General features: G+C 37.4%; 1 protein-coding gene across 1 annotated transcript; it reads left to right on the top strand.

Annotated features, from left to right (window-relative positions):
* The first annotated feature begins 962 nt into the window (after window positions 1–962).
* On the top strand, window positions 963–26,053 carry swap70a (switching B cell complex subunit SWAP70a). The gene is made up of 12 exons (XM_079810802.1): window positions 963–1,152; window positions 4,451–4,591; window positions 8,770–8,943; window positions 9,027–9,254; window positions 15,660–15,806; window positions 17,312–17,420; window positions 17,537–17,718; window positions 21,058–21,165; window positions 22,378–22,544; window positions 22,623–22,821; window positions 24,904–25,000; window positions 25,080–26,053. The coding sequence occupies exons 1-12, from the start codon at window positions 1,057–1,059 to the stop codon at window positions 25,196–25,198; spliced, it is 1,767 nt and encodes a 588-aa protein (XP_079666928.1). The 5' UTR covers window positions 963–1,056; the 3' UTR covers window positions 25,199–26,053.
* The last annotated feature ends 1,252 nt before the right edge of the window (window positions 26,054–27,305 follow it).

Raw genomic sequence — 27,305 nt, 5'->3', positions numbered from 1 at the left:
CCAAGGAAGGAACAGTGGTGAACCGGCGACTGGGTCATGGGCGGCCAAGGCTCATTGATGCACGTGGGGAGCGAAGGCTGGCCTGTGGGGTCCGATCAAACAGACGAGCTACTGGAGCTCAAATTGCTCAATAAGTTAATGCTGGTTCTGATAGAAAGGTGTCAGAATACACAGTGCATGTATAATAAAATTACACCTAAATTGTGTATTTAGAGACCACTGTATGTGGGTATGGGAAGCTTTTCAATTTAGGTAGGCCAAATCCAGGCGGAAAAACATGAAGAAAAAAAAATGTCCCAGAGGTTAAAGTGGGAAAAAATTCAATTTTGTCAACTCTGTCATGTTGTATGTCTGATGGCTGACAAGTGCTCTGAAAAAGTCTGTATAATGTGATTTCATGCTTTTTTTTCTTTTTTTTTTGCAGATGGGGAATTCTTCCATTTCATGATTATATTTACATATGTTTACTTTTATTTATATATATATATATATATAACTCCGATAGTATTCGTCTAAAAGAATAAAGTCATATAGCTACACCTAGGATGGCTTGAGCGTGAATAAATCAAGGGGTAATTTTCATTTTCGGGTGAACTATCCCTTTAATGTATGTAGGAACTGGATTGTTCATAATAGAGTGAAAAAAAAAAAAAAAAGATTATATTTTGACTGAACACCAATATTACATAACTGAAGACCTCACACTGTTTTGGATGGATTAAATTAATTTAGCATGCTTTTTGTGCGTCTCACAAATTAAGTTATGAAGTGAAGAAATATTATTTTTTTGAAAAAATATTCTCATTACTTGTTCCCTTACATGGTTCATTATCTGAGACCTTTGTCCACAAATAAATACATTTTTTAAAAAAGTAGTGTCTTTTAGTTTTGTCCCGGCCTTATCTCAAGAATGTTTTATTTATAGCCTATGTAAATATGCGAGATGTTTGTAAAGCTGTGTTGGTCACATGACTCGTGCTCATCATGTTGCTCTGACTGACTGACTGAAGAGGATTTAGTTGGACACGCGCTCTGACATCTTTCACCGACTTTACCATGATATCCCGGGACGAAATACTCAAACCTGTATGGTACGCCTTTACTGCTCTGGATGTTGACCGAAACGGGAAAGTATCCAAATCCCAGTTAAAGGTAAGCAAACCTTTTAAAACTACTCCATTAACAACTGCTGAGATTCCAGCGCACGCACCTGTGTTAGTTTCCGTGTATTGAGGCAGTCGTTTGTCCACTTAAAAATGAAAGTTTGTACATACTGATGATTTACTCTTACGGGTTGTTTCACCTTTGTCTTCTACTTCTTTATTGAAACAGACTTTAATAAAAAAAAAAGTTAAAAAAATAGTAGAGAATTTCTCTTCAGTAAGATTATTCAGTTTCGATACTGCAGTTTTATGAACATAAAGCCTGTTTTCAAGATATTTGCAGAGGATAATGTTATATAATAAAAGAGAAAGAGATGCACAGACTTAATTTGTTTACCAGTTCTTTGAATAACGCTTGATCAGTCTTGCAAGACTTTCACAGGGGTGTATGCATGTGCACTGAAGTGGAGTAATCTTACACTTACATTATCTTTAGTTTATCATCTGGATGTTCAACTTCAACAAAAAAAACTTTTGACACCCATTCATTTTTTTGTATTTATAATTTTTTAGAATAACAATTATGACTAAATCAACATTATATTTTATACAAAGCAGAACTGGCATTTATAGCCTAATCCTTGTCCTTTGTGTAGATTCCAGTTTTGCACATCTGGCGGACACTTGCAGCTGCTTTTTCTTCACTATCCACTCAGATTAAAACATTTCAATATTAACTGATTTGCTTCATGAATAAATGTAAACATCGGCACAATTTACATACGTCTACAAAACGATTTCAGTGTAAATAAGCATAAATTCAATCAGGTGTGTTTAAACATTTGACCTTACTTAAAGGTGCTATATGTAAGAATTTTCATGGCTATTAATGGCATTTTATTGCCAATATGTGAACAGGTTGTAACAAAACTTAAAGGGAAAGTCTACCCAAAAATTACACTTCTGTCCTTAATTACTCCCCCTCACGTCGTTCCAAACCCGTAAGACCCTCATTCATCTTTGAAACACAAATGAAGATATTTTTGATGAAATCCGAGAGCTTTCTGACCCCACATAGACCGCAACACAACGACCACTTTCAAGATCCAGAAAGGTAGGAAAGACATCGTTAAAATAGTCCATGTGATACAGTGGTTCAACCTTAATTTTATTAATCAACGAGAATAATTTTTTTTTGTTTGCGCACAAAAAGTTATAACCTCAGGGAACACAAAAAGTTATAATGTTCACCGAGGTCCATTTATAGGCCCGGTTTCACAGATGGCTTAGATTAAGCCAGGATTAGGTCTGAACTCTGAAGTATTCAATTTAAGTAGCTTTTATAAACGTGCTTATACTGAACATTACTGATCTGCATCTTGAAAACAATGCCACTAACATATTTTAAGATAAATCAGTGCAAGTTGCTTTCAGTTGCATGCATTTTAGTCTGGGACTATTTTAAGCCTTGTCTGTGAAACCAGGGGATTATGTTATCAAGATTTTTACATTACAAAAAAAAAAAACCATCCTAATTTAGATGTAATAGGCTATTTTACATCCTGTTTTTGACCCTCTCTTTGAAACACTGTTTTGATGGGCGTGCCGCATTCAGAGATTCTCTCTTCCGTTAAATGACACATGAAACGAATGCTTACAATGTTCAGCATAAAGCTATTCTGTACTGTAATGTCAATGTATCATGCAAAGAAGAATAACCCAAACCCTCTTTTTGAGTTAAAAAACTACTGTCAGGATTTACTAAAGACCCGCAGTGAAAAATTAGCACTGAAAAGGCGCTGTAGCTGACCTTATTGCATATGCATTTGTAGGAATTTCCCTTTCAGACGCAAAATTTAGGGATGCACCGAAATGAAAATTGTTGGCCATAATAAAACATTTGGCCGAAAGGCCGAAGTCGAATACCAAACGTGTTTTCAAATTTTTTCCATACATTTTTTTTCACCATTGCATAAATTAAATAGTAAAAATGTGCTTTTTACTATTTTGTCTTGCTTTTAAAAGAAAAATAAATGACAACAAACTCAAAACTACAATTAAAAAATATTTATTTATCACTGACATTTTTTTAGCATTCCAGGCATCTTATGCCATCTTATCTTATCTTTGGCCTATTATGCCTACAGGTCTCATAATCACATCACTGAGGGTTCTCTATTAAAGTGTATATGTAGGCTAAGCAACGGCTCCACCACAGCACTGAGTGTACAGGGAGACATTTAAGATCATTTACAATTAATAAAAAAAAAATATTTTTGTCTATTAGTCTGCCTTTACAACTGCTTTAATGCGTTACTATGTCACTTCCGACACTTTGCAGCGTGCAATTGGCCATTAATCCTTTTTGCAACATGAAAAACACTAGTTTTATTCAATGGATTATGTAGACCGTAGACTCGAAAGCGAGCCAAGACCGCTCCATTTGCGATCACTAAACGCTGTCGCTATGTCAGTTCATTGCGATCTCACAAAGTTCAATGAAGCTGCTAACAATGCACATTAAATATCTTGCATACATCGATTCGTGTCTACACTTTGTATACTCTGTATACATTTTATGATGAATGAATAGTATCATTAGTTATACATAATGTTTAAAATGCTTCTTGTGTTCATATTAGGGCTGTCAAAAGATTAATCGCGATTAATCGCATCCAAAATAAAAGCTTGTGTTTACATAATATATGTGTGTGTACTCTGTTAATTATTAATTATTTATATATAAATACACACACAAGCATTTATATATTTAAGAAAAAAAATCTTTTTTTTATATATAAAACATTTATATTTGTATATATTATAGATTATATAAATGTATATACAGTATATACATGCAAATATTTCTTAAATATATACATGAATGTGTGTGTATTTATATATAAATAATAATTAACAGAGTACACACGCATATATTATATAAACACAAACTTTTATTTTGGATGCGATTAATCGCGATTAATCTTTTGACAGCCCTAGTTCATATATTTAATTATAAAATGGCTTAAGTACACTACCCTTCCTGAAATACAGTTAATATTGTCATCATTCATTGATTTCATGTTAAAATAATATACAAATTCACTACCCTCTTTGAAATACAATAATCGGGAAAAAAAAGAATCATCAGATGAAACTGGAAAAATAATCGTTAGATTAGTCGACAGAAAAAATAATTGTTAGTTGCAGCTCTAGTGCAAGCACGAGCAATAAGTTGCTGGCTGCAGTTCACTCAATGGCCACTGGTTTTGCCAATAACAAGGGTTTCTGAATTCTACATATAGCCCTTTTAATCCTTTAACCCATTGCTGTCTGTCTCTCTGAAGGTGCTGTCTCACAACCTGTGCACCATACTGAAAATCCCTCATAACACTTCAGCCCTGGAGGAGCACTTTAAAGATGATGATGAAGGACCAGTGTCAACACAAGGGTACATGCCCTACCTGAACATGTTCATACTTAGTAAGGTAACAAATACACTGTGACTGTCTCTTATCGAAGCACAGCTGCAATGCTGTATTTCACTCCAGTTCTATTCAATGACAATAATTATCATCTGATGGGACAACGCCATCATGCTAAGCCTCACCAGATATGCCACATATTTAATTTACATTATGCATCATTCAGTATAGGCCTACCTCTCGCCAGCATCAACACAAGCCTGTGTCTGTTTTAAGAACAGACGTTTATTATTTCCTCTGGATAAGGTTACACGTTATTTCCCATGACTCACATAGAGATATTCTTTTATTTATTTTTTTGTATCTGTCTGCTTTTTCCATTGAAGCACAAGTTGCTCTTTGGATCGTTCTGCTGCTAGATAAAACAACCTTGTTATTAATGCAAAAGGCCAACATACAAAACAACAAGGCTTGGAAATTCATGTAAATTTTTCAGTTTATCTGAAATTGTTATGCTGATAATATCATTTAGAGGTATTTAACCCTTTAAGGTGATTTACATCATACATATGTACATCATAGTAATAACAGTAAATTATGCATAATTACAAGCAATAACCCTAATCCAAAATCTAACCCTAACATAACCCTAATGTACATGTTGTTAATTAATATATTACTCAGTACTTATTTGTCTAATCACACTGTAACCATATCACTATTTTAAGGTGTCTTTGTTACAGTGTAATTATATATTTAAGTACTGAATAATATTTAGTAACAATATGTACTTACTTCAGGGTTAGGGGTGGATTAGGGTTTGGTTGAGGGTTAGTTGCATGTAATTATGCATAATTTACTGTTATTACTATGGTAAATACATGTAAAATAAGTGTAAGTGTAAGAAAGATACAGATGCAGAAGCATCTTCACTAGTGGTCTTAAACTATTGGACCCCATATTTTTTAATTGATGAAGTTATTAATATTGCAAAAATGGTAGGGGAAAAAGAGTTTGCATATACTAAAGAAGTTACAACCTAAAATGGCAAAAAGACTGTAGGGAAGTTGATGTCTATGGGCTGTCACTTATGACTCAGGGCATGAGACTTGTTACTCACATATTGAAGTTTTTTTATCTGTCTCCTGAACATGGAAATTAAATTAATTTAAAGTCACTTCAGTGTTTTTTATACTCTACAAACTGTATATTCTATCCCCCTACACCAACCCTACCCCTAGACCTACTACCCACACAAAACTTTCAGCATTTTTTGAATATAAAAAAAAGTTTAATGTTTTTTTTTTTTAAGCCATTTTGTACGGGGACACAGTGTCCACATAAACCATGTTTACGTTGTAATACCCATGTCATTATACACATTTGTGTCCTTATAAACCACATATACCTGTAGACACACACACACCACATATACCTGTGCACACACACACACACACACATTCTTGTACAACTATCTTTATGAGGCCATTAATTTGGCACAGTGCAATCTCTAGCTCTTTACCATAACCTTACCCATCACTACTAAGTTCCTAACCCACACCCTTACCCTAATTATAGCCTAATCCCTAAAACTAAGTTTTGACCCTCAAACAAGCCTTTAAAGGGGTCTCAGAAAGGCCCAAATGTTCTCGTTTTACTCACTTTGTTCTCACTCTGAGGGTCTAAAATTCAACTGGTCCTCACAAAGATAGTTTGTACAAGTACGTACTACACACACACAAACACACTGGATTTTCATGTTTTATGGGGACTTTCCATGTGTGTGTTTAAATACATATATTATTAGCCAAATTCTACAGGCATCTTTTATGATCTTCTTGTTGAATTTTATTCATTCAGTGTAGTCATCTTGTTGTTTTTTGTCAAATTTATTGGAAGTTTCTATACATTTTCATCTTAGAAGTGAATTACAAAAAACTTACAAATAAAGGTTCTTTATTGGCATCGATGGTTCCATGAAGAACTTTTAACATCCATCCATGGAACCTTTCCATTTCACAACAGGTTCTTCATAGTTGAAGAAACATTCTTTAGATTATTAAAATGTTCTGCACACTAAGAAAGAAAGGTTATTTTAAGAACTGAAAGGTTTTTTCAAAACCCCAAATATTTATTATATAGCATCTTTTGCACAAAAAAACCCAAGATTCTTTTGGAACCTTTATTTTTAACATTAAACCATGCCACCAGTGTTACAGTATCTTTAAAATCACCGTGTCATGTTCTTAACTGACATGAGTTGAACCTGTTGTGCTCTTCGGTTTCTTTGTGCATTCAGAAATGCTGTTTCCATCCTGTCAGCTCAAACCTGTTTGACCATTCTTCTCTGACTTCTCTCCAAGGAATGTTTGTCCCCAGAACGGCAACTTGATGTTTTTGTTGTTTACACCGTTCTCTGTAAATTCAAGAGACTGACATGTATAAAAATCCCATAAGATCAGCAGTTCATGAGATACTAACACAAGTATCCCCCATTCTGATGTTTGGTTTGAACAACACTCTAAGAGAAGTCATTTAAAAATATGTCCCAATGTACTGTGTTAACATTTTCAGTTTTTTTTTCCTTCTGTTTGTTGTACCCATTTTTGAAATCCAAACTGCATTGTTCTGTGTTTTAAAGGAACACTCCGCTTTTCTGAAAATAGGCTCATTTTCCAACTCCCCTAGAGTTAAAACAGTTGATTTTTACCGTTTTTGAATCCATTCAGCCGATCTCCGGGTCTGGTGGTAGCACTTTTAGCATAGCTTAGCATAGATCGTTGAATCTGATTAGACCGTTAGCATCTCGCTCAAAAATGACCAAAGAGTTTCGATATTTTTCCTATTTAAAACTTGACTCTTCTGTAGTTACATCGTGTACTAAGACCGACGGAAAATGAAAAGTTTCTAGGCCGATATGTCTAGGAACTATACTGTGTAATATCATTGCAGCGGCGCAATGATATTACACAGCGCCTGAAAATAGGCTAACTTCCGTCAACATAACCAACGTGACAACCTGCTTGCACAGAGAGCGTGCTGGGGACTATTTTCAGGCACTGCGTAATATCATTGCGCCGCTGCACCCATGGTACGGCAGCAAAGTTCCTTGATTATTACGCAGGAATGAGAGTATAGTTCCTAGACATATCGGCCTAGAAACTTTTCATTTTCCGTCGGTCTTAGTACACGATGTAACTACAAAAGAGTCAAGTTTTAAATAGGTAAAATATTGAAACTCTTTAGTCATTTTTTTGAGTGAGATGCTAACGGTCTAATCAGATTCAATGATGTATGCTAAGCTATGCTAAAAGTGCTACCGCCAGACCCGGAGATCGGCTGAATGGATTCAAAAACGGTAAAACTCAACTGTTTAACTCTAGGAAAGATGGAAAATGAGCCTATTTTTTTAAAAAGTGGATTTTTCCTTTAAGGTTGAAAGAAACGTCCGTAAACTAAGCAGACAACTACCAGCACATTTTTCTACAGGATTATTTCCTATAGTGAAAAACCCAAACTTTTGTCCATCTCTGCATTTGCATTTGACCACTGAGTGTATATTTAGATCTTTTAAGTTTTCACAACGCCATCAAGACTATCTACTTCATTAAACTCATATGTCTTTGTAACATGTCCTACACCTCATATACACCATTATCTCATACAATGATATTATACGGCTCTCTGGAAGAGTTGTGGCATTCTTTAGTCAAATACCTTTGTATAATGACTACTAAATAATATGAATATCACTATATACTATTATATACTGAATATATAATACATTCACTCTGTCAGGCCACAGAATTCCTACTTGCCAGCTGGTATTGTCAGTCACTCTTTAGATTATGGTCAAATTCTCACTATTAGCTAACTATTAATTATGACTTTAATTTTTGCCTCGATAAACTCCTAATTACTGCTTATTAATTGTTAGGGTAGTTGATAAGTTTAGGGATTGGGTAAGATTAAGGGATGTAGAATATGATCGTGCAGAATAAGGCATTAATATGTGCTTTATAAGTAATAAACAGCCTATATTCTAGTAAAATGCAGGCTAATAAGCAACTAGTTAATAGTGAGAATTGGACCCTAAACTGAAGTGTTACCATATTATCTTTAGAACAAGCGGTTATTTAACACAAGACAAGCTTTATGCCTCTACATATGAATTCTGCAGAAAAGATTTGACATTGTAGCCCTAAATTAGATGTGAGTCATTTTTAATATTTGAATCGCAGATCCAGCCCAACTTTGACTTCAAGGAGCTGAATAATATGTGCTGGACTCTGTCTGCACCAAAGCACATCAGCCACACGAATCTGCTCATCTCAGACTTTGATGCCTTCAAGGTGTGGTGTATCTTCAACTTCCTGTCTGAAGATAAATATCCACTGCACATTGTCACCGAGGAGGTTGGTTCTAATAGTTTAATCTTAGTTTTCTTTATATCTTTGTAATTATATGGAAATAACGAGGGGTTTCTGTATTGTAACAGCTTGAGTACTTCCTGCACAAGCTGTTAGCTGCAATGGGTTGCAGTTGGAACGAGGGCAGATTTGAAGACTACAAAATGCAGCTCAGCGCAAAGAAACATCATCTGAATGTGTGGGAGCTGATTGAGCTTATTGGCCTAGGCCATTTCACCAAGGGCATAAACCCTCAGAATCTCTCCATGGGCATCAATGAGGTCTATCAGGAACTTGTACTGGATGTTATTAAGCAGGTGGGAGTCTGTGTTAATGTATTGGTGCTCTTCTGTCATTTTTACGCTTAGTTTTTTAGAATTTTTTACTTCATCGGAATGGTACGAAACTTGGTAAAGGTTTTGGCACTTGCTATGTGAACACACACAAAAAAAATCATGGTCATGATTCGTAAAAGTTAAATGGTCCTGAAAAAAATAGTCACACTTGTACTCCTCGCGGTCAAAAATGGCCGCATTGGAAATTAATGGGAGACAAATTCATCTATTGGAAACTTTGGGTACTGCGCCCAAACAAAATCTTACTGAAAGCTCATTTTTTTGAGATATCAAGCTCAAATTTGGAACACAACTTGTTTCGATTTATGGCTTTGATTTATTTTTTATATAACATTTTAAATAGTTTTTTGTGCAATAAACATATTTTTTATGTTTATTGTTTAAAAAAACTATTTTCAATTTTCTGTAACTTTTTTTGAGTTCACTTTTAAAACCTTTTTCACATCAGCAATAATCTGCCAAGTGTCTTCTTTGAAAAGAGATCAAACTTTAGTCTGTGCTCTAAAGCATTCAAGATTTACGAGTTTAAGTTGGACATTTCATTTTCAGGTCTATTTTCAAAAAGTGAATAAATGGATTATTGAGCACAGCATACATATAATTAAGTACCATAAAATCCTCAAAAAATACAAAATATTAATTAAAAAAACATTATTGAACTAAAATGTAGTTCATTTATTTCACTGTCTGTCATTTTTGACCAACACGTGAAAAACACCAGAGGCTTAATTAATATGGGCATTCCAGGTCTGCTCTTGTCTGTACGTGATAGTCAGGTGTTGGCAGTTAAATTAGTTGTGCAAAGACCACTGACTAGCCAGTAAGGCTGCACTGAATATCGAAATGATCGAAACATCACAAATGTACATATCTCAACGGCATGCCATATCTGAATGATTTTAATAGGCTGCTTCAAAACGTTGCAAAACTTTTAGGTCGACACATATGGACATGCTTGTTACTTACATGTGACTTGCTTGATGTGAAAAAGAGTTATTAATCCCAATAAGCTGCGAAAAACAATGTTGTCCGACACACATCTGAAGCGCATGCACAGTAGGGATGGGCGAGATGGACTTAAAAAATGATCCCGATATTTTCTAGTATTTATTGCGATAACGATATCAATGACGATAAATGTAGTATCATTCCCCATGTTTTTGGATACAAGTGAAGGCTGCATGCATTCTTAAAAGACTCAGAAAAACAAACAAGGATCTAAAGTAAAACGTACATGTCATCAGATAGGCTCCTATAATACATTATATATATATATATTTATTTATTTATAAATTTATTAATTTTTATGTAAAATTCCACACCAGCCTTTTCAGAAATGGAAAAGTTGCAGATATAATTGTCTTCTGTAAAAGTGCAGGTAATGTTTAAATAGTGCAACTGTGCTGAAAAACATCACACAATACAAACAATAATAATTGAAATCAATGACAAGTTTTACATGTAAACCGATTCTGTATTTATTCATACACTCAAGGTGTAAACAGTGGTAAAAATAGCATAAACAGCTAAAGTAATTATCCCAAAAATGTCTTCATATTACAAAAAAGTTGAAATTAATGACTTAATGATAGAACTTCAGTAATTTGCGTTGATAAGATTATAATACCACGAATTCTTCAACTAATAAAAATAAACTGCACTAAGGAATAATGAGCTTCTGGGTTCATGAATATTAATCACGTTGTCAGCGCTCATTCAAACTGATTTGCTGAAATCAAAACAGGCACCGTAAAAGGTGCACGCCAGCCAATGAGATTCCCGTTTGTGCATTCGTTTCTTCCTGTTCATGAAAGGCTGAATAATGCCGCGTTCCAGGCAACCCGTAACCCGTGTTTTTCCAACCTTCTACCAGTGAAAGTGGACTGGAACGGCAGCCAAACCCGTGACTTCCCACCCGTGAACTCGTACTATAGAGTCTGGGAAACTACGTCATTGCGCATTGCATTATGGGTAGTCGCCGCCATGTTTTAGGACACGCTCAGGAGCGTACAATGATAACAAAGGTGAATCACCTGAGGAAAAAACGACTGTATTTACTTTAATACTTTTTAAGAACTCTTGCTTGCACTCACTTATAATAAATTGACTAATATTTGAATCTCTTACGTTCATGAGCGCTCAGTCGTGCGGCCAGGATACTGCACATATTCATCACGTCTCATGTAATCAGAAATCAGACGGTCGCCTTCTATCGCACCACACATTGGTTTGTCTTTTGCAGTTTATTTTTTAATAGCCTAACTAAAAAGTCTGTATCTGATATTTAACATAATAAATATACTTATAGCTAGATCTCAGCCAGTGGATAATTTATTCAATCAACATAGCCTATATCATATCGCCCGAATTCCTTAACGTGCATTAAAGGATAACAGATTATGGCTCGTAATGCATCTTTGAGATGGTTTGTATTTGAAAGCGCTTTAGCCTACAGTACTAAAAAGTTTTACTGGACTTAAATGGAACAAGTACAATATTTCCATCTACTGAGAGAAGCTGAACAATGAAGCATTTCCAGACGCGTTTCATGCATTATTTATGGTGTGAGCACATTCAAGCGGTTCAGAAAATATTAATCTGTAATATATCTGTTATAAATAATAAATACAAATGATAAAGACACATTTTGGCTAAGTTGTTTATTTCCGAGTGTTATGCTGCCTTCACGTACTCTCGGAATTATTGTAAATAGGAGTTTCCTAGGTAAAAATTGCACGTGAACGCGCTCCACCTTCGAAATATGAACGAGATGAGTTCATACTTCATAATCACGACTTCAGAAGTGGGAATTGTCAAATTTACGATAGCACGTGAAGGCAGCATTACTTTCACTTACTTTTGTTATTTCCAAGCTGGTAAACTGAAATATTGCGCATGATTTGAGATATGTTTTCCACGCAGGTTGTAATGGCGGCTATGGCAGTTCATAACACAGCAAGCGTTCACCATTCTAATGTGTTTTTAACTGTATAATACAAGTTTTAAAGTCTACCTCCACTACTACTCATTCTCTAATGTAGTGTCTGTGTCCTAAAGTCCGCGAATGCATTGCGTTGCTGACGTCACGTTCCCATTCTCTATATCTATGTACTCCCAGTTACGAGTTTTGACGTCACATAGCCCGCGAAGCAACAATGGCAGCCCCCTACGGATGCAGTGTTTATGAAACGAATATACAAATAACGTAAAATAAAAGGTATAACAGCTTTTCTTGCCGTCTGCGCTGTTTTTCTCCTCCGTTTCCCTCAAATAAAGCAGGGAGTAAGCAGCTTTGGCGATAGAAATGATTGTAAATGAGCATACACCCCACACGGTCCACCATGCTTTGTTTACATCTAACTACCACAGAATTCCTTGCGCTAGGCAGTTTGGCGTGACTTTGCCTGGAACACTACAAAGTCGTGAGTCGTGGTTTGAAGTTGTAATTTACGGGCTCAAAAACCTGCCTGGAACGCAGCATAATTCCAAATAAACGCCATTATTTTGCAGGATTATACAACAAAGGATATTGTTTACATGTAGCACGTCAATTCTGTGTGGAATAAGTCGCGCGCCTCACACTAGTGTTGTTTTTGCTCTGCACGTGAGATGCGGATTCAGTACCGCCGCTCCCATTGCGCGGCGCTTAGGGCACCGAGTGCTGCGTGGGGCACCCAAGAAAATTCTCTCTCCAACCCCCGTTCAGCTATACAAATTGACGAACGCAGCCACTGCGGCCATCATAAAGTAATAACGCTTAAAGGCCCGGGTATACTTCGTCCGTCCGCGTTCGTGCACCGCCCGCATGACGTAATTTTTGTCATACGGAGGGCTCGCGGCCGGCCGCACACCCCGTCCGCGCGCAGCCCAAATTTTGAGACCGCGCGGACAGTCCGCGTGCAACAGCGCATGCGCCAGCAGTACAGAAGAGTCCACTAGGTGGCAATACACACAGTATTGAGCACAGTGTTCAGCCGTCGAAGAAGAGTGTGCAAAGACCGGTTTAAAAACAACATGCTTGAAAAAAAAGAGAGAATTTTTGATTCTTCAGTGTTTCTTCCAAACTATGTTGCAATGGTGGATCCACTACAGTTCTTCTCCGATCATGCCCAGCAAATGTCCCTTTGATGACAGGACTCAGTGCTGCCCTCCGATGTCTGGTAGAGCATAGACACTTTTTTACTGCGCATGTGTCGAACGCGATCCTCCGCGCGCATCCATTGTGTAGTATACTTTAAAAGACGCGCGGACAGGGCTGCGCGCGTGACGCGTCCGGGCGCGGTAAGTGAAGTATACCCGGGCCTTAAAGGGTGTCCGGGTGTCCGGGTGTTCGTGCACCGCCCGCATGACATAATTTTCGTCACTCGGAGGGCTCGCGGCCGGCCGCACACCCCGTCCGCGCGCAGCCCAAATTTTCAGACCGCGCGGACGGTCCGCGTGCAACAGCGCATGCGCCAGCAGTACAGAAGAGTCCACTAGGTGGCAATACGCACAGTATTGAGCACAGTGTTCAGCCCTGTCCGCGCGTCTTTTAAAGTATACTACACAACGGATGCGCGCGGAGGATCGCGTTCGACACATGCGCAGTAAAAAAGTGTCTATGCTCTACCAGTCATCAAAGGGACATTTGCAGGGCATGATCGGAGAAGAACTGTAGTGGATCCACCATTGCAACATAGTTTGGAAGAAACACTGAAGAATCAAAAATTCTCTCTTTTTTTTCAAGCGTGTTGTTTTTAAACCGGTCTTTGCACACTCTTCTTCGACGGCTGAACACTGTGCTCAATACTGTGTGTATTGCCACCTAGTGGACTCTTCTGTACTGCTGGCGCATGCGCTGTTGCACGCGGACCGTCCGCGCGGTCTCAAAATTTGGGCTGCGCGCGGACGGGGTGTGCGGCCGGCCGCGAGCCCTCCGAATGACGAAAATTACGTCATACGGGCGGTGCACGAACGCGGACGGCCGAAGTATACCCGGGCCTTTAGGGCATCAAGAGACGGCCAGCGGCGGCACTGTGCGGATGGGTCGCGCCATCAACTAGGCTTTATCGTTATTATCGCGGAAAGACAAATTCTTATCATGGGGAGAATTTTTACCGGTATATCGCAAACGATAAGATATCCCCCACCCCTAATGCACAGAAAGCTGCCTCTCGGACAGCGTGCAATCCCAACTTCAGTTCTCTATCACGGCTTATTGCACTCGAAGGGTCAAATACACACACAGTGCACACACACAATGCCTGTCTTGGCAAGTATTCATGTAAACACAGTTGGTTATGTGAACGTGAACCACAGACTGTAAAAAAAATATGGACGTAGTGTCTGTGACGTCACCCATATGATTCTGTAAACATGCTGTAAACATGTTTTATTCTGCGGTAAAGTTTGGCATTTTAACATGGGGCTCAATGAGATTCTGTCCCTAGCGGCCAGTCGAGGAATTCATAGTTTTCACGTGTCGTCACACACTTATAGGAACGCCCACCTGGAGGGCAAAACAAGGCTCTCCTCCATTGCCCGCTAGTCATTTTTACCAGGTTTGTAGTCAGTATTAATGCGGTAAGACAGTGATATTAAAATACCAAATTCAATATACACCTTATTGATGTTGCATACTTTGTACAGGAAAGCAGATGAACACAGAATATTAGGTCAACACAAGGTTTCTCGTTAAGTGTTTTCCCCCATCGAAACCCATTATAAAGAAAACACCTTGCGTTCATATTCTTGCCTCATCTACTCGCCTGTATATTGTATGCATCATCAAAAAGGTGTAAACTGAATTTGATCTTTTAATATCACTGTTTAAGTTCATTACGGCACTTTAATAAGGGTGGGTTGCACTAAGGATTCTTTAGCCTGTCTTCAGTTCACCTCCGCCTGCTGCTTGATCAGCTCTATAACGATTTTACTGCGTAATTAATGTGTTTAAAATGAAGTGGTGCAACGACTCGATTTAAAATAAAACCCATATCAACAAATCCTTTAAACTTTGCTTAATTTAATCCTTATTGTTCTTATTGGGTTCTATGTTAATTATTCATAGTTCTATGGAGTTCTATGGCGGTTTTGCCCTCCAAGGCTCCGCGACAGTCAAGTGACTGAAACTTGGATTGCAGTATAAGTCACTTCCATACATATTGGTTATATCATTTTCAGTTTTTAAATATTAAAAAAAATATTTTTAAATACAATTTAAATAGTTTTTGTACACCTAAAGCAATATAGTATCGGATATCAAATTCTTTAACAAATCGCATTTTTTTTCTTCAATATCGTGCAGCCCTACTAGTCAGTGAACACTGGAGAAATAAACAGAAATCCCTGACGAATGATTAACTTGCTATCTTTTTTATTCAAAAGGGCTATATGATGAAAAAAGGCCATAAAAGGAAGAACTGGACAGAGCGATGGTTTAGGCTCCACCTCAACTATATATCCTATTATGTGAATGAAGACCTAATCGAGCAGAAGGGATGTATTTCGCTTGATCGCAACTGCTGTGTTGAGGTAAAAGCTAGAACATTTTTTGTAGTATTTGTTGCATTTTAAAGGTATATCCCAATGCATCCCAATTCGTCTACTTATCTGCCCTAAAAGTACTCTTCTTTTTTTTTTGTGAAGAAAAGTACATATGTTTGAGGATGTAACAGAAGAGTAGGCAAATTTTGGGAAATACTATTACGCCGAAACTGTCTTTAACGGACCGTGTATCGTTTTACTGTAAACTGGCCTGCCAATCATCTTGTCACAGTTAACCGCCTCATATTCACACTCCACATTTCAGTTTATTTCATTTATGCTACTCAACCATTCTTCATACCGTATTGGAGAGAAAAGAAATAGCATATTTATCTGTCATCTGTGGGTCTTTATTGTAGAGAACTCTCCTCCCCCCTTTTTTTTGGCAAATTATACATTTAACAGTTAATGGCCAAACGCATCTTTAAAAAAGTTCACAATGTTGTTTCAGATTAAATCAATATTTTTTTTATCAGGTTGGATATTTATTATTAATCACTCAAACTCCTTTATCTTAACCTCTCTACTTAATCATTAATCTTGCACATCCATTTTTACGCGTGTTTGTAGTTCCAATTTCGAATACTATTTTGAATGTATAGTTTGCGAATTGGGATGTAGTAGAAGAATATTTTTTTTAATGAAAAAAATGCTTTTCTCACTTAGTATTTTTGTCTTGTTTCCAGTCCAAATATCAAACAATTCTTACATTAAGAAGCATTTACTAGACAAGCAAAAGTTTTTGCTTTGATTGGGAAAAATAAATAAAAAATAGTTTTTGCTTAAGATAAGCAAAATAATCTGCCAATGGGGTAAGAAAAATAATCTTGTTTTCTATTTTAATTAAGATTATTTTGTTTACCACATTGGCAGATTATTTTGCTTATTTTAAGCAAAAACTCACTTAATTTTGAGTTATTTCCCCCCCAAAACAAAATAATTTTTGATTGTCTAGTAAATGCTTCTTGTTCTTGTTTTGGACTAGAAACAAGACAAAAATACTAAGTAAGAAAAGCATGTTTTGCAGTGTTGTCATCATTTACACACCCTCATGTTGATCCAACCCTGTATGATTGGCTTATGAAAGCAAATGTTTAGCGGAATGCTGCCTTTTCCAGATAACAAAAGTGAACTTAGTATTGTGGCTGTCAAAAAAAGCACCTTGAATCATAAAAGTAGCTCATATGACTCCTTGAAGTCGTGTTGTGTGAGGACACATTTTTAACAAATTGTTATTCACCAAAAATATCTTTTGTTTACTTTACTCAAGATGCTTGTTTTTTAACATTATAGATTCTTTCATGTTTTGTGACTGATCACGGTGTGTTTCATTTAAATATTGTAAGTTGAATGCAAGCCTGAATGGAAATGATATCTATGGCAGGACAACATACTGGTTTGTTGGAACAACATAATGCTGAATAAATGATGACGGAAATTAGATTTTTGGGTGAACTATCCCTTTAAATATAATTTTTTGTTTGTTTTTGCAGTCCTTACCAGACAAGGATGGAAGGAAAAACCTCTTCATTATAAAATGTGTTGAGAAAAGTTTTGAGATCAGTGCATCAGATAAAAAGACAAAACAGGAGTGGATTCACGGTAGCACACATCCTCGTTGCACACATGTTGATAACATTGAAATGTTTGCACTGTATATCCACAACTCTGCCCTCCCATTCCCCTGCTGAGTATGTTTTTGTTCATGTGTATGCTAGCCATCCAGGATTGCATTGTCCGCATAAGGCAAGGCCTTTCCTCCGCACACCGAGAGTCCAGACAGAAACGCAGGGAGCTGAGAAACAGGATGAAAGCTGAACAGGAGATCATGGAGAACAGAATGAGAGAGCTGCAGTTGGCCAATGAGAGCAAACAAGCCCAGCTGGAGGCCATGAGTAAGGTACCGTGGCCTTCCTTGAATCACTGAAATATACAAACAAGTCACCTGCTAAAACGTCTAAGATTTCAAGCCATTTAGGCCACATCCACACCAAGCCAGAGCTTTCCCTATACAATCTTTTTTTCCCCCTCGTCTCAAGAAATATCTGAGTACACATGAAACCGACTCAAAACGATGTAGTATATATGCCAGGCCAGTATGTGGCGCTGTAATTCTGCCACAGAAATACACTAAAAACAGAGAAGAAGAGTTGTGGCTAGAAGGGGTACAGCAATGGTAGGATGTGTGAGGCAAAATCTCACGATAAAATAACAATAAATACATTTGCTACTTACCAGATTGTGTTTTATTAACACCTACCCCAACCCTGAACCTACCTTTACAATAGTGCAAATACATTACAATTAAATGACGCAATATTGATGTGCACATGCCCATTGGCCATAGCTGTGTTTAAAAAAATACCGGTTTCAGGCTCCCAAAACGCCGGATCCATCTGGACAAAACACTGATACGATACATTTTTACGTATACAGCTAAACGCGTCTCCGTGTGTATGGGGCCTTAGTAGGGCTGCACGATTTGGGGAAAATATCTAATTGCGATTATTCTGGTTAAAATTGCGATTGCGATTTAAAATGCGATTTATTATTTTTATTTTATTTTTTACAAATGAAAAGTGTATATCATATTTTGTCACGGGGGGGACAGGACCCCCCCAATCTGAGGGCTGCCCCCCCCCCCCCTAAAAACCATGCTGAGTATTGTAAATAATATAACGATATATACTTCAAATAAATGTGTAAGTAGTAAAACAGTACAAACGCAACCGGGACAAAAAAATTTGTTTTAAGTTTAGAAACATTTTGAGTTCCCCTCTCCCCCCACAGTGGTTTGATCCACCACACACCTCAACTAACGTTACCCATAGATCGTAAAAAACTACCACACAAGTTAGGGGAGAGAAAGCTCTTCAGACAGCAGTTGTGAAACACCAGAAAGTAGCTGTCAAGGCTATTTTATTCACTTTAAACATCAGATGAAGTGATTTTCTCTTTAATACAGATTAGGCAAAACACTGTTAACATCACTCTCCCATCGTGGCAGCGCCCCGTGCCACCATCATTTTCATTTTTATAGTACTAAAATAACTTAGTTTAGTTAGGGAACAGACACAACAATTAAAAACTGAACGTGTCTGCTCAATACAGCCCGAGCCGAACAAGCAAACAGCTGACAGACAAGATGACAGCGTAAGATTTGGTTTCAAAGCGAAATGTAAAAGCGCATATTTAAGTGAGTTTGTCATTGTACTGTTTTGTTGTTGTGTTTTTCATTAAGAATAATAGGCTAATGAACCCAAAATTCAAGCAACCCGCCCCCGAATTGGCGCTAATTCTAATGTGCATGACCGCTCCGCCAGATCTGTGTTGGGTTTTGCTCAATATGATAAGTGGCACATCAGAGGGCTTGCTGCAGTTGAATATCTAAATATCTGAATATCATAGTATAAAATACTATGTGGAGGACGCAAGATAAATCAATAATTATAATATGACTGCGTGGTGAACAACAACCAGGTTTTTTTTTTTTTTTTTTTTTTTTTGTGGTACACATATCCTTACAAGTAGCCTATGATTTTGGCTGTATTATTTGTGTCCCCTTCAAAAATTGCTCTTGAGAAATGTCATGTTTATTGTCCCCCCCAACTGTTAGATGAAATTTACGCCCCTGCAGCCAATCACCATGAGGATTCTCTTTAACGTTTAGTGAAATTGTGCTTTCATGCCATGTTGGAATTACCGTAATTGACCCCCCTTAGTTACTGTTGCTAACTCGAGTCTGACAAACAGAGTTCCTAACTGTCTTACAGTACAATGACAGCTGTCAGTGTGAAAACCTTATCCCAAGATGTTTTTGGACACAGAATGTAGCGGACCCCGTCAGATTGATGGCCAAACTTTACAGATGCTTTATGAAGTTTATTGCATCCTTTTTCACTCCCAAAAAATCACAGTAAGAGCTGAACAAACAAAGCAGAAGTGCGCATTAACATCTCATTCACAAACTCTCCCTCTCCGTTGCATTATCATTAACATACACAGCAAATTATACAAAAACACTTTATTGAAAACTATTATGAGTTCAATCTTCATCTCATGTGACTGTATACAACAATCCTCACAAAAACAATTTAATTCATAATGTGTAAAACTTATTAAATTAGCACCATACTAATGAATGTACCTTTAAATTAGCCATTTCATTAATTTTTCTCTATTAAAATCTACTTTCTTTTTATTCTCTTTTTACTTTTCCTTCCCCTTTTAGCTAATTTGTATTCACCGACATTATTTCTTTTTATAGCAAACTATTAGTAATATGTGAAAAGTTTCACATCCTCGTCTATTTGTTTTTTTTCTTCATGTTAAACTTCTGACTCCTGCAGCCCTGTTCGACCATGAAAAGAAAGCTACTGAAGCTCTTACTGAACTTACTTTCATTTCTGAAGCTGATAAAGCTGTAGATATATTTAGAAATTTTTTTATGCTTAAACAGCTCTCCTGTCAGCCATAGTCGTGTAGATTGTGCTCTGATATACAGTAATAGTGCAACAGCACAGCAGGCGATGGTCCCAACAGTCCTGTCATATATATAAGGAATAAAAGCCCCAAAATATAACCAAAAAAAAAAAACTCTGCTTTTGCACATACGTATTTTAGGACACCTGCAAAAGAGAACTCCTGAGCAATGAAGCCACACTTCCTGTGTACGGGTGGTTTTGACTGTTACTAGTTCCTGTTTTATATCTTCAATCTCAAGGGATTGTCACATACTTTACCGCCTATGAAGCAGGAAATATTCCTTGGCAGACTAGTTTGATTTTTAACTCCTGTCAACCATGCAAGGCCGATAAACTTGGAAACTTTTGCACAATACACGCAATGATAATGCAAAAATGCATAACAAAACTTAAATCTGTGGATCTAGAAAAATAGTCCCATACAACTAGACATCTTTACAGTTCAAACAACACATTTTTATTCAAATAACACACATCTTAAGCACTTTAACAGGCTGCACAAAATGCTTCTGAATGCCTTTACTGTAAGTGCATTATTATTATTATTGCATTATTATTGTAAACGTGTATTTGTTTTTACAAATTTTGGGATGAACTGAAGGGATTTAGTTGAAATCAATAGCATGGCACAAATATTTATTTTAATATTAAACAGTGACTGAAGTCTAGTTGTTATTTTTATGTATTTCTCCCTGTACTTTCTGGCTCACAGACACCTTGTTAGTCACTGCTTTCATTTTGTGTGGATGTTGCAGGACATAAAGAACGCATCAATCAGGGTTGATTTGGAGGAACAGAGAAGACTTCAGACCCAAACAGATTTACTGGAGCAATACAGACGAGACCTGGAGCAGGAGAAAATGGTAACTACAACAGCCTTATGTCTTGTTCATTGCTTATCAAGTTATTTTATTGCTAGAGGCAACCAGGATACCTCAACATGTGTAAGAGGCAGAGTCCTGCACAGGCCCTGTTTGATAAACCTGCACCCGCTTTATTAACAGCAAACCCGACCCGACATCCGACAGAAACACTCATTTAATTCCGTACCTGACCTGACCCGCTTGACATGAAAACCGCGACCCAACCCACACCTGCATTAAATTTCCCACACGAAGTAGACAAAAACCTTTTTTTTTGTTTTTTTTCATGTAACTTGAGCAATAAACATTATGCATTATGAGTTCATCCAAGAACAATTAATAGACACGCAGCCCATCATTTTAACAACGAAGAAGAAGAAGGGGAGAGAGAGTGAAATAAAGAGCGACATCTGTATATGTATATATTTTCACTCTGCATTTAAACGGCACTCTTCTAAAACTCTGCAGTGTAAATGTGACCAATGGTTCTCTTTTTACCAGCATGAAAAATTGTGAGTTGAATGCAAGTTTTTATGTGAGTGTGAGTTTTTACAGCATGAAAAACTTTTATTCATATATACAGAAAGCAAGCAAAGCGCGCTCCCTTTAATATAATCCCTATAGCTGTCAATCAGATGCAGCGCGACTGGCAGTGCTTAAAGGGGCAAGTCGCGCGGAAGCCTTTAGCGGTCTGCAGACAGAGCGTGAACACAATCACGGCACTGTTTGGAAGCATCTGCCTATCACTGTGTACCGGATTGAGTCGACATAATCTTGGCAATTGGACCCACAGCCCACCCGTGTCTACCGCATTTCCAACCCGCACCCGACACATAAATATTATTCCACCCGTTACATCAAATATGCAGGACTCTGTATTTTTGATCAAATAAATTCAGGCTTGATGAACATAAGAGACTTCTTTCAAAAACATTAAAAATAGTAATGTTTCCAAACTTGAATAAATACCGGTACTGAATAAATAGTTGCGATTCATTATTTTTGTTGTAGTGAACACGTTAATGCATTCAGCTTCTTTTTAGGAAGAAAGAATTTGCATAATTAGCACATAATTATTGTACAGATATGCAGCTCTTTTCTGCAGAAAGACTGTCAGTTTGCAAGAAAGCACAATACAAGTCTGCTGTTGCACATATGCAGGATGTGTGAAATAGGTCTGATGTACTAAAGAAATTGAACATGGCTTCCTAGGCTCGAATGCAGATGGAAGAGCAGGTGGTTGAAAAGTCCAGTGAAGTGGAGCAGTACTGGCAGCGTATGCAGGAGCTGGAAGACATGTACCGTCAACTGAAGCAGGCACTAGATGATGAGAGGCAGGCCAAAGAGGATGAAGAAATCTTGCGCAAACTGCAGGCAAGGTAACAGCGCGCAAACACCCAACATTCAGATTCAGTGCACACAGAATTATGCAGAACATTTGTGTGTTTTGTTTGCAGGCTGCTACAAGAGGAGGCAAACAAGAGGATTGAGTTAGAGCAGATTCACCTGCAGCAGCAACAGGTCTTATCCCAGTCCCAGAAGGAGAAAAAAGAGCTGGAAAAGGAGAAGGCAGAGAAGGAACGTGCCCTGCAGGCTGCACGGGAGCAGCTAGAGAGCCTTGAAAAAAAGAGACTGGGGGCGCAAGAGGAATACGAGGTAGTGGATTTTTTTAATGATTAGGGATTTTTTCCCACAATTTATTATGGTCACTTTATCAAATTAACCTTCTCCTCTTCTAGAATATTTAGCTTTTCCAACATATTTAAATCTGCAGTCAGTAACTTTTTTTTGTTTAAAATGATCCAAAATAAAAGTACATAACCAGCCAGTGTTTAAAACGATCTCCTTAACTTGCCCGATTCACAACGGTAAGCTTGTAATAATGTGTTATAATTTAAGTGCATTGGTACTGGTAGCTTTCCGCGGGAAATTTGAGCTTCTGCGGTTCGTCTTTGTCATTACGTCACGTCTGTATACATAAAGGAGTCCGGCTAGTAGTAGTATCGCATGTGAGGATGCTGCAGGTGGTGGATCATTTATAGCCTTTTCTCACAGCCGCTGGAATAATTAAACGTATCATTTTGATGGTGGATTGTAATCCAGAAAGATCCAAACGACAATCATCAGTGACAACTGGAGATTCACCCGCAGTCAAAACCAAAAGATTAGACTGTACAGAAATTGAAATCTACAGGTAACGCTAATACACACTAAATACACATAGTCATGCAATGCTGATGTTGTTAAAGGTGCACTATGTAACTATTCTGTCCACTAGAGGTCACCTGTTCGAAACAAAAGCGTAGTTTGATGACGCCAAGTTTGAGCGCAGAATCTTGGGACATGTGGTCTTCAGCTCACAGTCGGTGGAAAAGAATCGGGATAGGATTCATGTTTATGAATGTGATTATTAACGTTACTGTAGTATGAAGCAGAGCAGGACCAAGTGTTGTGGAGCTGAGCAAGGCCACTTGAGCGATTGTTAATAAGATGAACGCAACACACGCCTTGCGAGCAGCGGGACTTTTATTATGACAGTCGCCGCCGCCACTTCTGCTTTTCCAGTCATGAGTATGAAATAACGCAGCTCTGTTTATCATATGAGATACATCTGAGTGTGTTGAAAATGATGTTATGATGTTACTCTGCGGCTGCTATGACACTTGTCACACACTGCCGTAAGAGTAAAGCGTTTCTGCAGAATACAACCGGAAACCGAGGGTAACGCAGATATGACACAATCAACAGGCGACTCCCTCACATGTCCCGGTTCCTCGGTTAAAATAGCAGTTTCTCAAGATTTACAAATAGTTGGAAACATTTGGGATATTATAAGTACTCAACTGAACAAAATACATAACACTGGCAAAGTAAATGTTACATAGTGCACCTTTAACATGAACAATTTGAGAACAAAGCATAACAATAATAATAATTTGCAGTTTGATCTGAGTTAAGCGATTGTTAGATTTAATCACCGTTGGTAGAGCGATTTAATGTAATGCTTTTTTTTTTCTCAGTTGGTCAGAACAAACATGTGGCAGACATGTTTGTTACTTGTTGACATTTTCTGGTGAAAATTCTTATTTCGGTCATTCTCCGAGATGTAGAGTCTGTGATTCTGAAGTACAGTATCCACAACGGTGCAGTGACTGACAGCCACACACACACTCCTCAAAACATTAGATTCATCCGCGCTGAGGAGCCGCCGATGCACAACCCACGTAAAGATGATCATTCCACAAATAACTGCAATTGCAGGTTACAGTAAAATGATTCCCCCTTTAAAATGATTTAAAACAGGACAAAACCAGCTCTAATATATATATATATATATATATATATATATATATATATATATATATATATATATATATATATATATATATATTATATATATTATACATATACTTATCCTTATCTGATAATCACAAATGACTGGGAAAGTCACTATAAATAGTGGGGACCCTGAAAAACATTCAGCAATTTATTAAAATGTTCACCATTTTTAATTTACTGATAATTATTTTAGTCATTTAGGCCTATATATGGACATTTGGGAGGGCCTTTAACTATTGTTGTGGACAATCAGGGGCCTTGGAGTCACAAAGTTTGAGAAGAATGAAACCCACTGCAGACATTGCTTGTTGTTTCCACCTTTATACTCTAAATAGGATAGTTTCATTTTTAAACATAAGGTAAATGATCAGGATTTCAGTGACCTTTATTTTTTTTCAGGCCGTTACGAAGAAACTGGAACGGGCAAGTAACAAGACAAAGACTTGGAAACACAAAGTCTCTAAACATGAGGGCATGCTTCGAATCGTTCAACCAGGTGAGCCAGTGTAAAGTTTCTCAAGTACCAGATGCTGTTACCAAAAACACCACATTCATGTTTTTCATATATTTCTCAGGCAGCAAGTCACCTGGTAAAATGACCAACTGGGGACAGGCAGCGTTCACCGAAACAGAGCTGGATCAGTTGGAGAGGATTTGGCAGGAGAACAAGAATAGATCATGTGATGGACAGTAACACCTAATACGTCCATTTCCTTAATTTGTGTATATTTATTATTTTATTGTGTTTGTCAGGCAGTCCTCATCCTGATCTTATGTTACTGGTTACTAAAATCTTTTTTGATTCAACCGCTTATTAATCATGTGCTTTGTAACGTCTGTCAGGTAGTCCCACAAGTTTTTATAGATGGTTTGCACATACATGTAAAAGAGCGAGTATTAAACAGGAAAAGAAAGCACTCTGATGCTACAAATTGTGGAAATGAACACAATCGTATATACTGTAACAGAAGTCATCTCTCACTTCACTCAAGCTCTCTCTACTCTAGCTGTGCGTGTGCGCACACCACAGAAGAAGTCATCTTAAAGGCACTCTGGTATTGAACAGTATTTAACATTAGGTGGCCATTACAGCTTGTATAATGGAACATGAGCAGATAAATGATGTGCAAGTTGATTGTGTTGATTTTGTTGTTCATGTAAAAAATGACATCCACACTTTTTATACATATATGTTGTTTTTTAAAAATGCAAATGCAGAAAATTTTACATTGTTATCATTCTACTTTAGTAATTCCAAGTGTATTTTTGATTTTGGGAAATGTGCTCAGAGGCACCAGATTCACATATTCCTGCAGTGCCCTCTAGATGTCGCTGGTGATACACCCATTCATACCATCCACATACATAACTGATACTCTGAGCAGTGCATTTAGCCTTGATTATTCTTTGCTTCCTAACCTTTAGCTTCAGCTTGTTTGAAAATATGTGAAAGAATAAATGTTGTAGTTCCTGATGGGCTGTTGTGGTCTTTAATAAATAGATAAAAATTATAATAAATAACAATTCTGGAGGAAGCAGCTACCCTAGTAATTGATTCTGAAGTTTTTGGGAACTAAGCCTAACGGAGGGATAATTAAATGTGCTCTATTAGAGGTTCATGTATTTTCAACAATATATAATAGTATTAAACGTTCACATTAGTCCCATGCGACCGATAAATCTGCAGATTCAGATCTAAGTTAATGAATACAAGCAATGTGCTGAACTTCCACTGAACTTTATTGTTCATGAAAAGAAACTGAAACTTTTTCTGTAAATGCTGACGAACTAGAACATTTCAGAAACCAGATTCCTGAAAACATGTCCTTACAGTGAAACACAAGACGTATAATAGACACTAGTCCTCACAAGTGAGTGTCAAAACAAACAGGACTACGTTACTCTGGGTCTTTGTTTCTGGAAAAGAAAGCCCACGTGCAATTCCTAACGTGTAATACCTGCAGAGATTGTTGTATTATCTGAGATCATCTGTGGGTTTTACCAAAACAAATGCTAGATATTGGAGCTGACATTGGAGCCTGACATTGAAATCACTCTGCAAACTGCAATGATGCAAATGAAAGGAATCAGTTCATTCTTACGCCAGAGCTGGTGTGGATAACAGGCCTTGACATGTCAGTTTTACTTGCGCTGAGGCCATTATAGGCCTTGGACAAACACCTACAAATCACAAACACGCAATATTTTAAAGAGCAGTCACTGGTTTTTAAGTGGGTTTGCTTCAAGACCCAGACTTTACACTGGACATCAAGGACCAGAGTCCCAAAATCAAAAGTAAACACATTTTTTTCTTAAAATCAAGAAAATATATTACAAAAGCTACATTGAAATATTGTCAATTTTGTACAACAATTTAGATATGATAGTCTGGTATATACAGTGGGGAGAACAAGTATTTGATACACTGCCAATTTTGCAAGTTTTTCTACTTACAAAGCATGTAGAAGTCTGTAATTGTTATCATAGGTACTCTTCAACTGTGAGAGACGGAATCTAAAACAAAAATCCAGAAAATCACATTTTATGATTTTTAAGTAATTCATTTGCATTTTATTGCATGACATAAGTATTATTTCCTATTATTATACGTTTCCTGTAGTTCTTGACCAGGTTTGCACACACTGCAGCAGGGATTTTGGCCCACTCCTCCATACAGACCTTCTCCAGATCCTTCAGGTTTCGGGGCTGTCGCTGGGCAATACGGACTTTCAGCTCCCTCCAAAGATTTTCTATTGGGTTCAGGTCTGGAGACTGGCTGGGCCACTCCAGGACCTTGAGAT

Source organism: Gobio gobio (genome assembly GCF_949357685.1).
Source record: "Gobio gobio genome assembly, chromosome: 2".
Lineage (NCBI taxonomy): Eukaryota > Metazoa > Chordata > Actinopteri > Cypriniformes > Gobionidae > Gobio > Gobio gobio.
The sequence above is the reverse complement of the archived record's forward strand: the minus strand, read 5'-3'. Positions and strand labels throughout refer to the sequence as shown.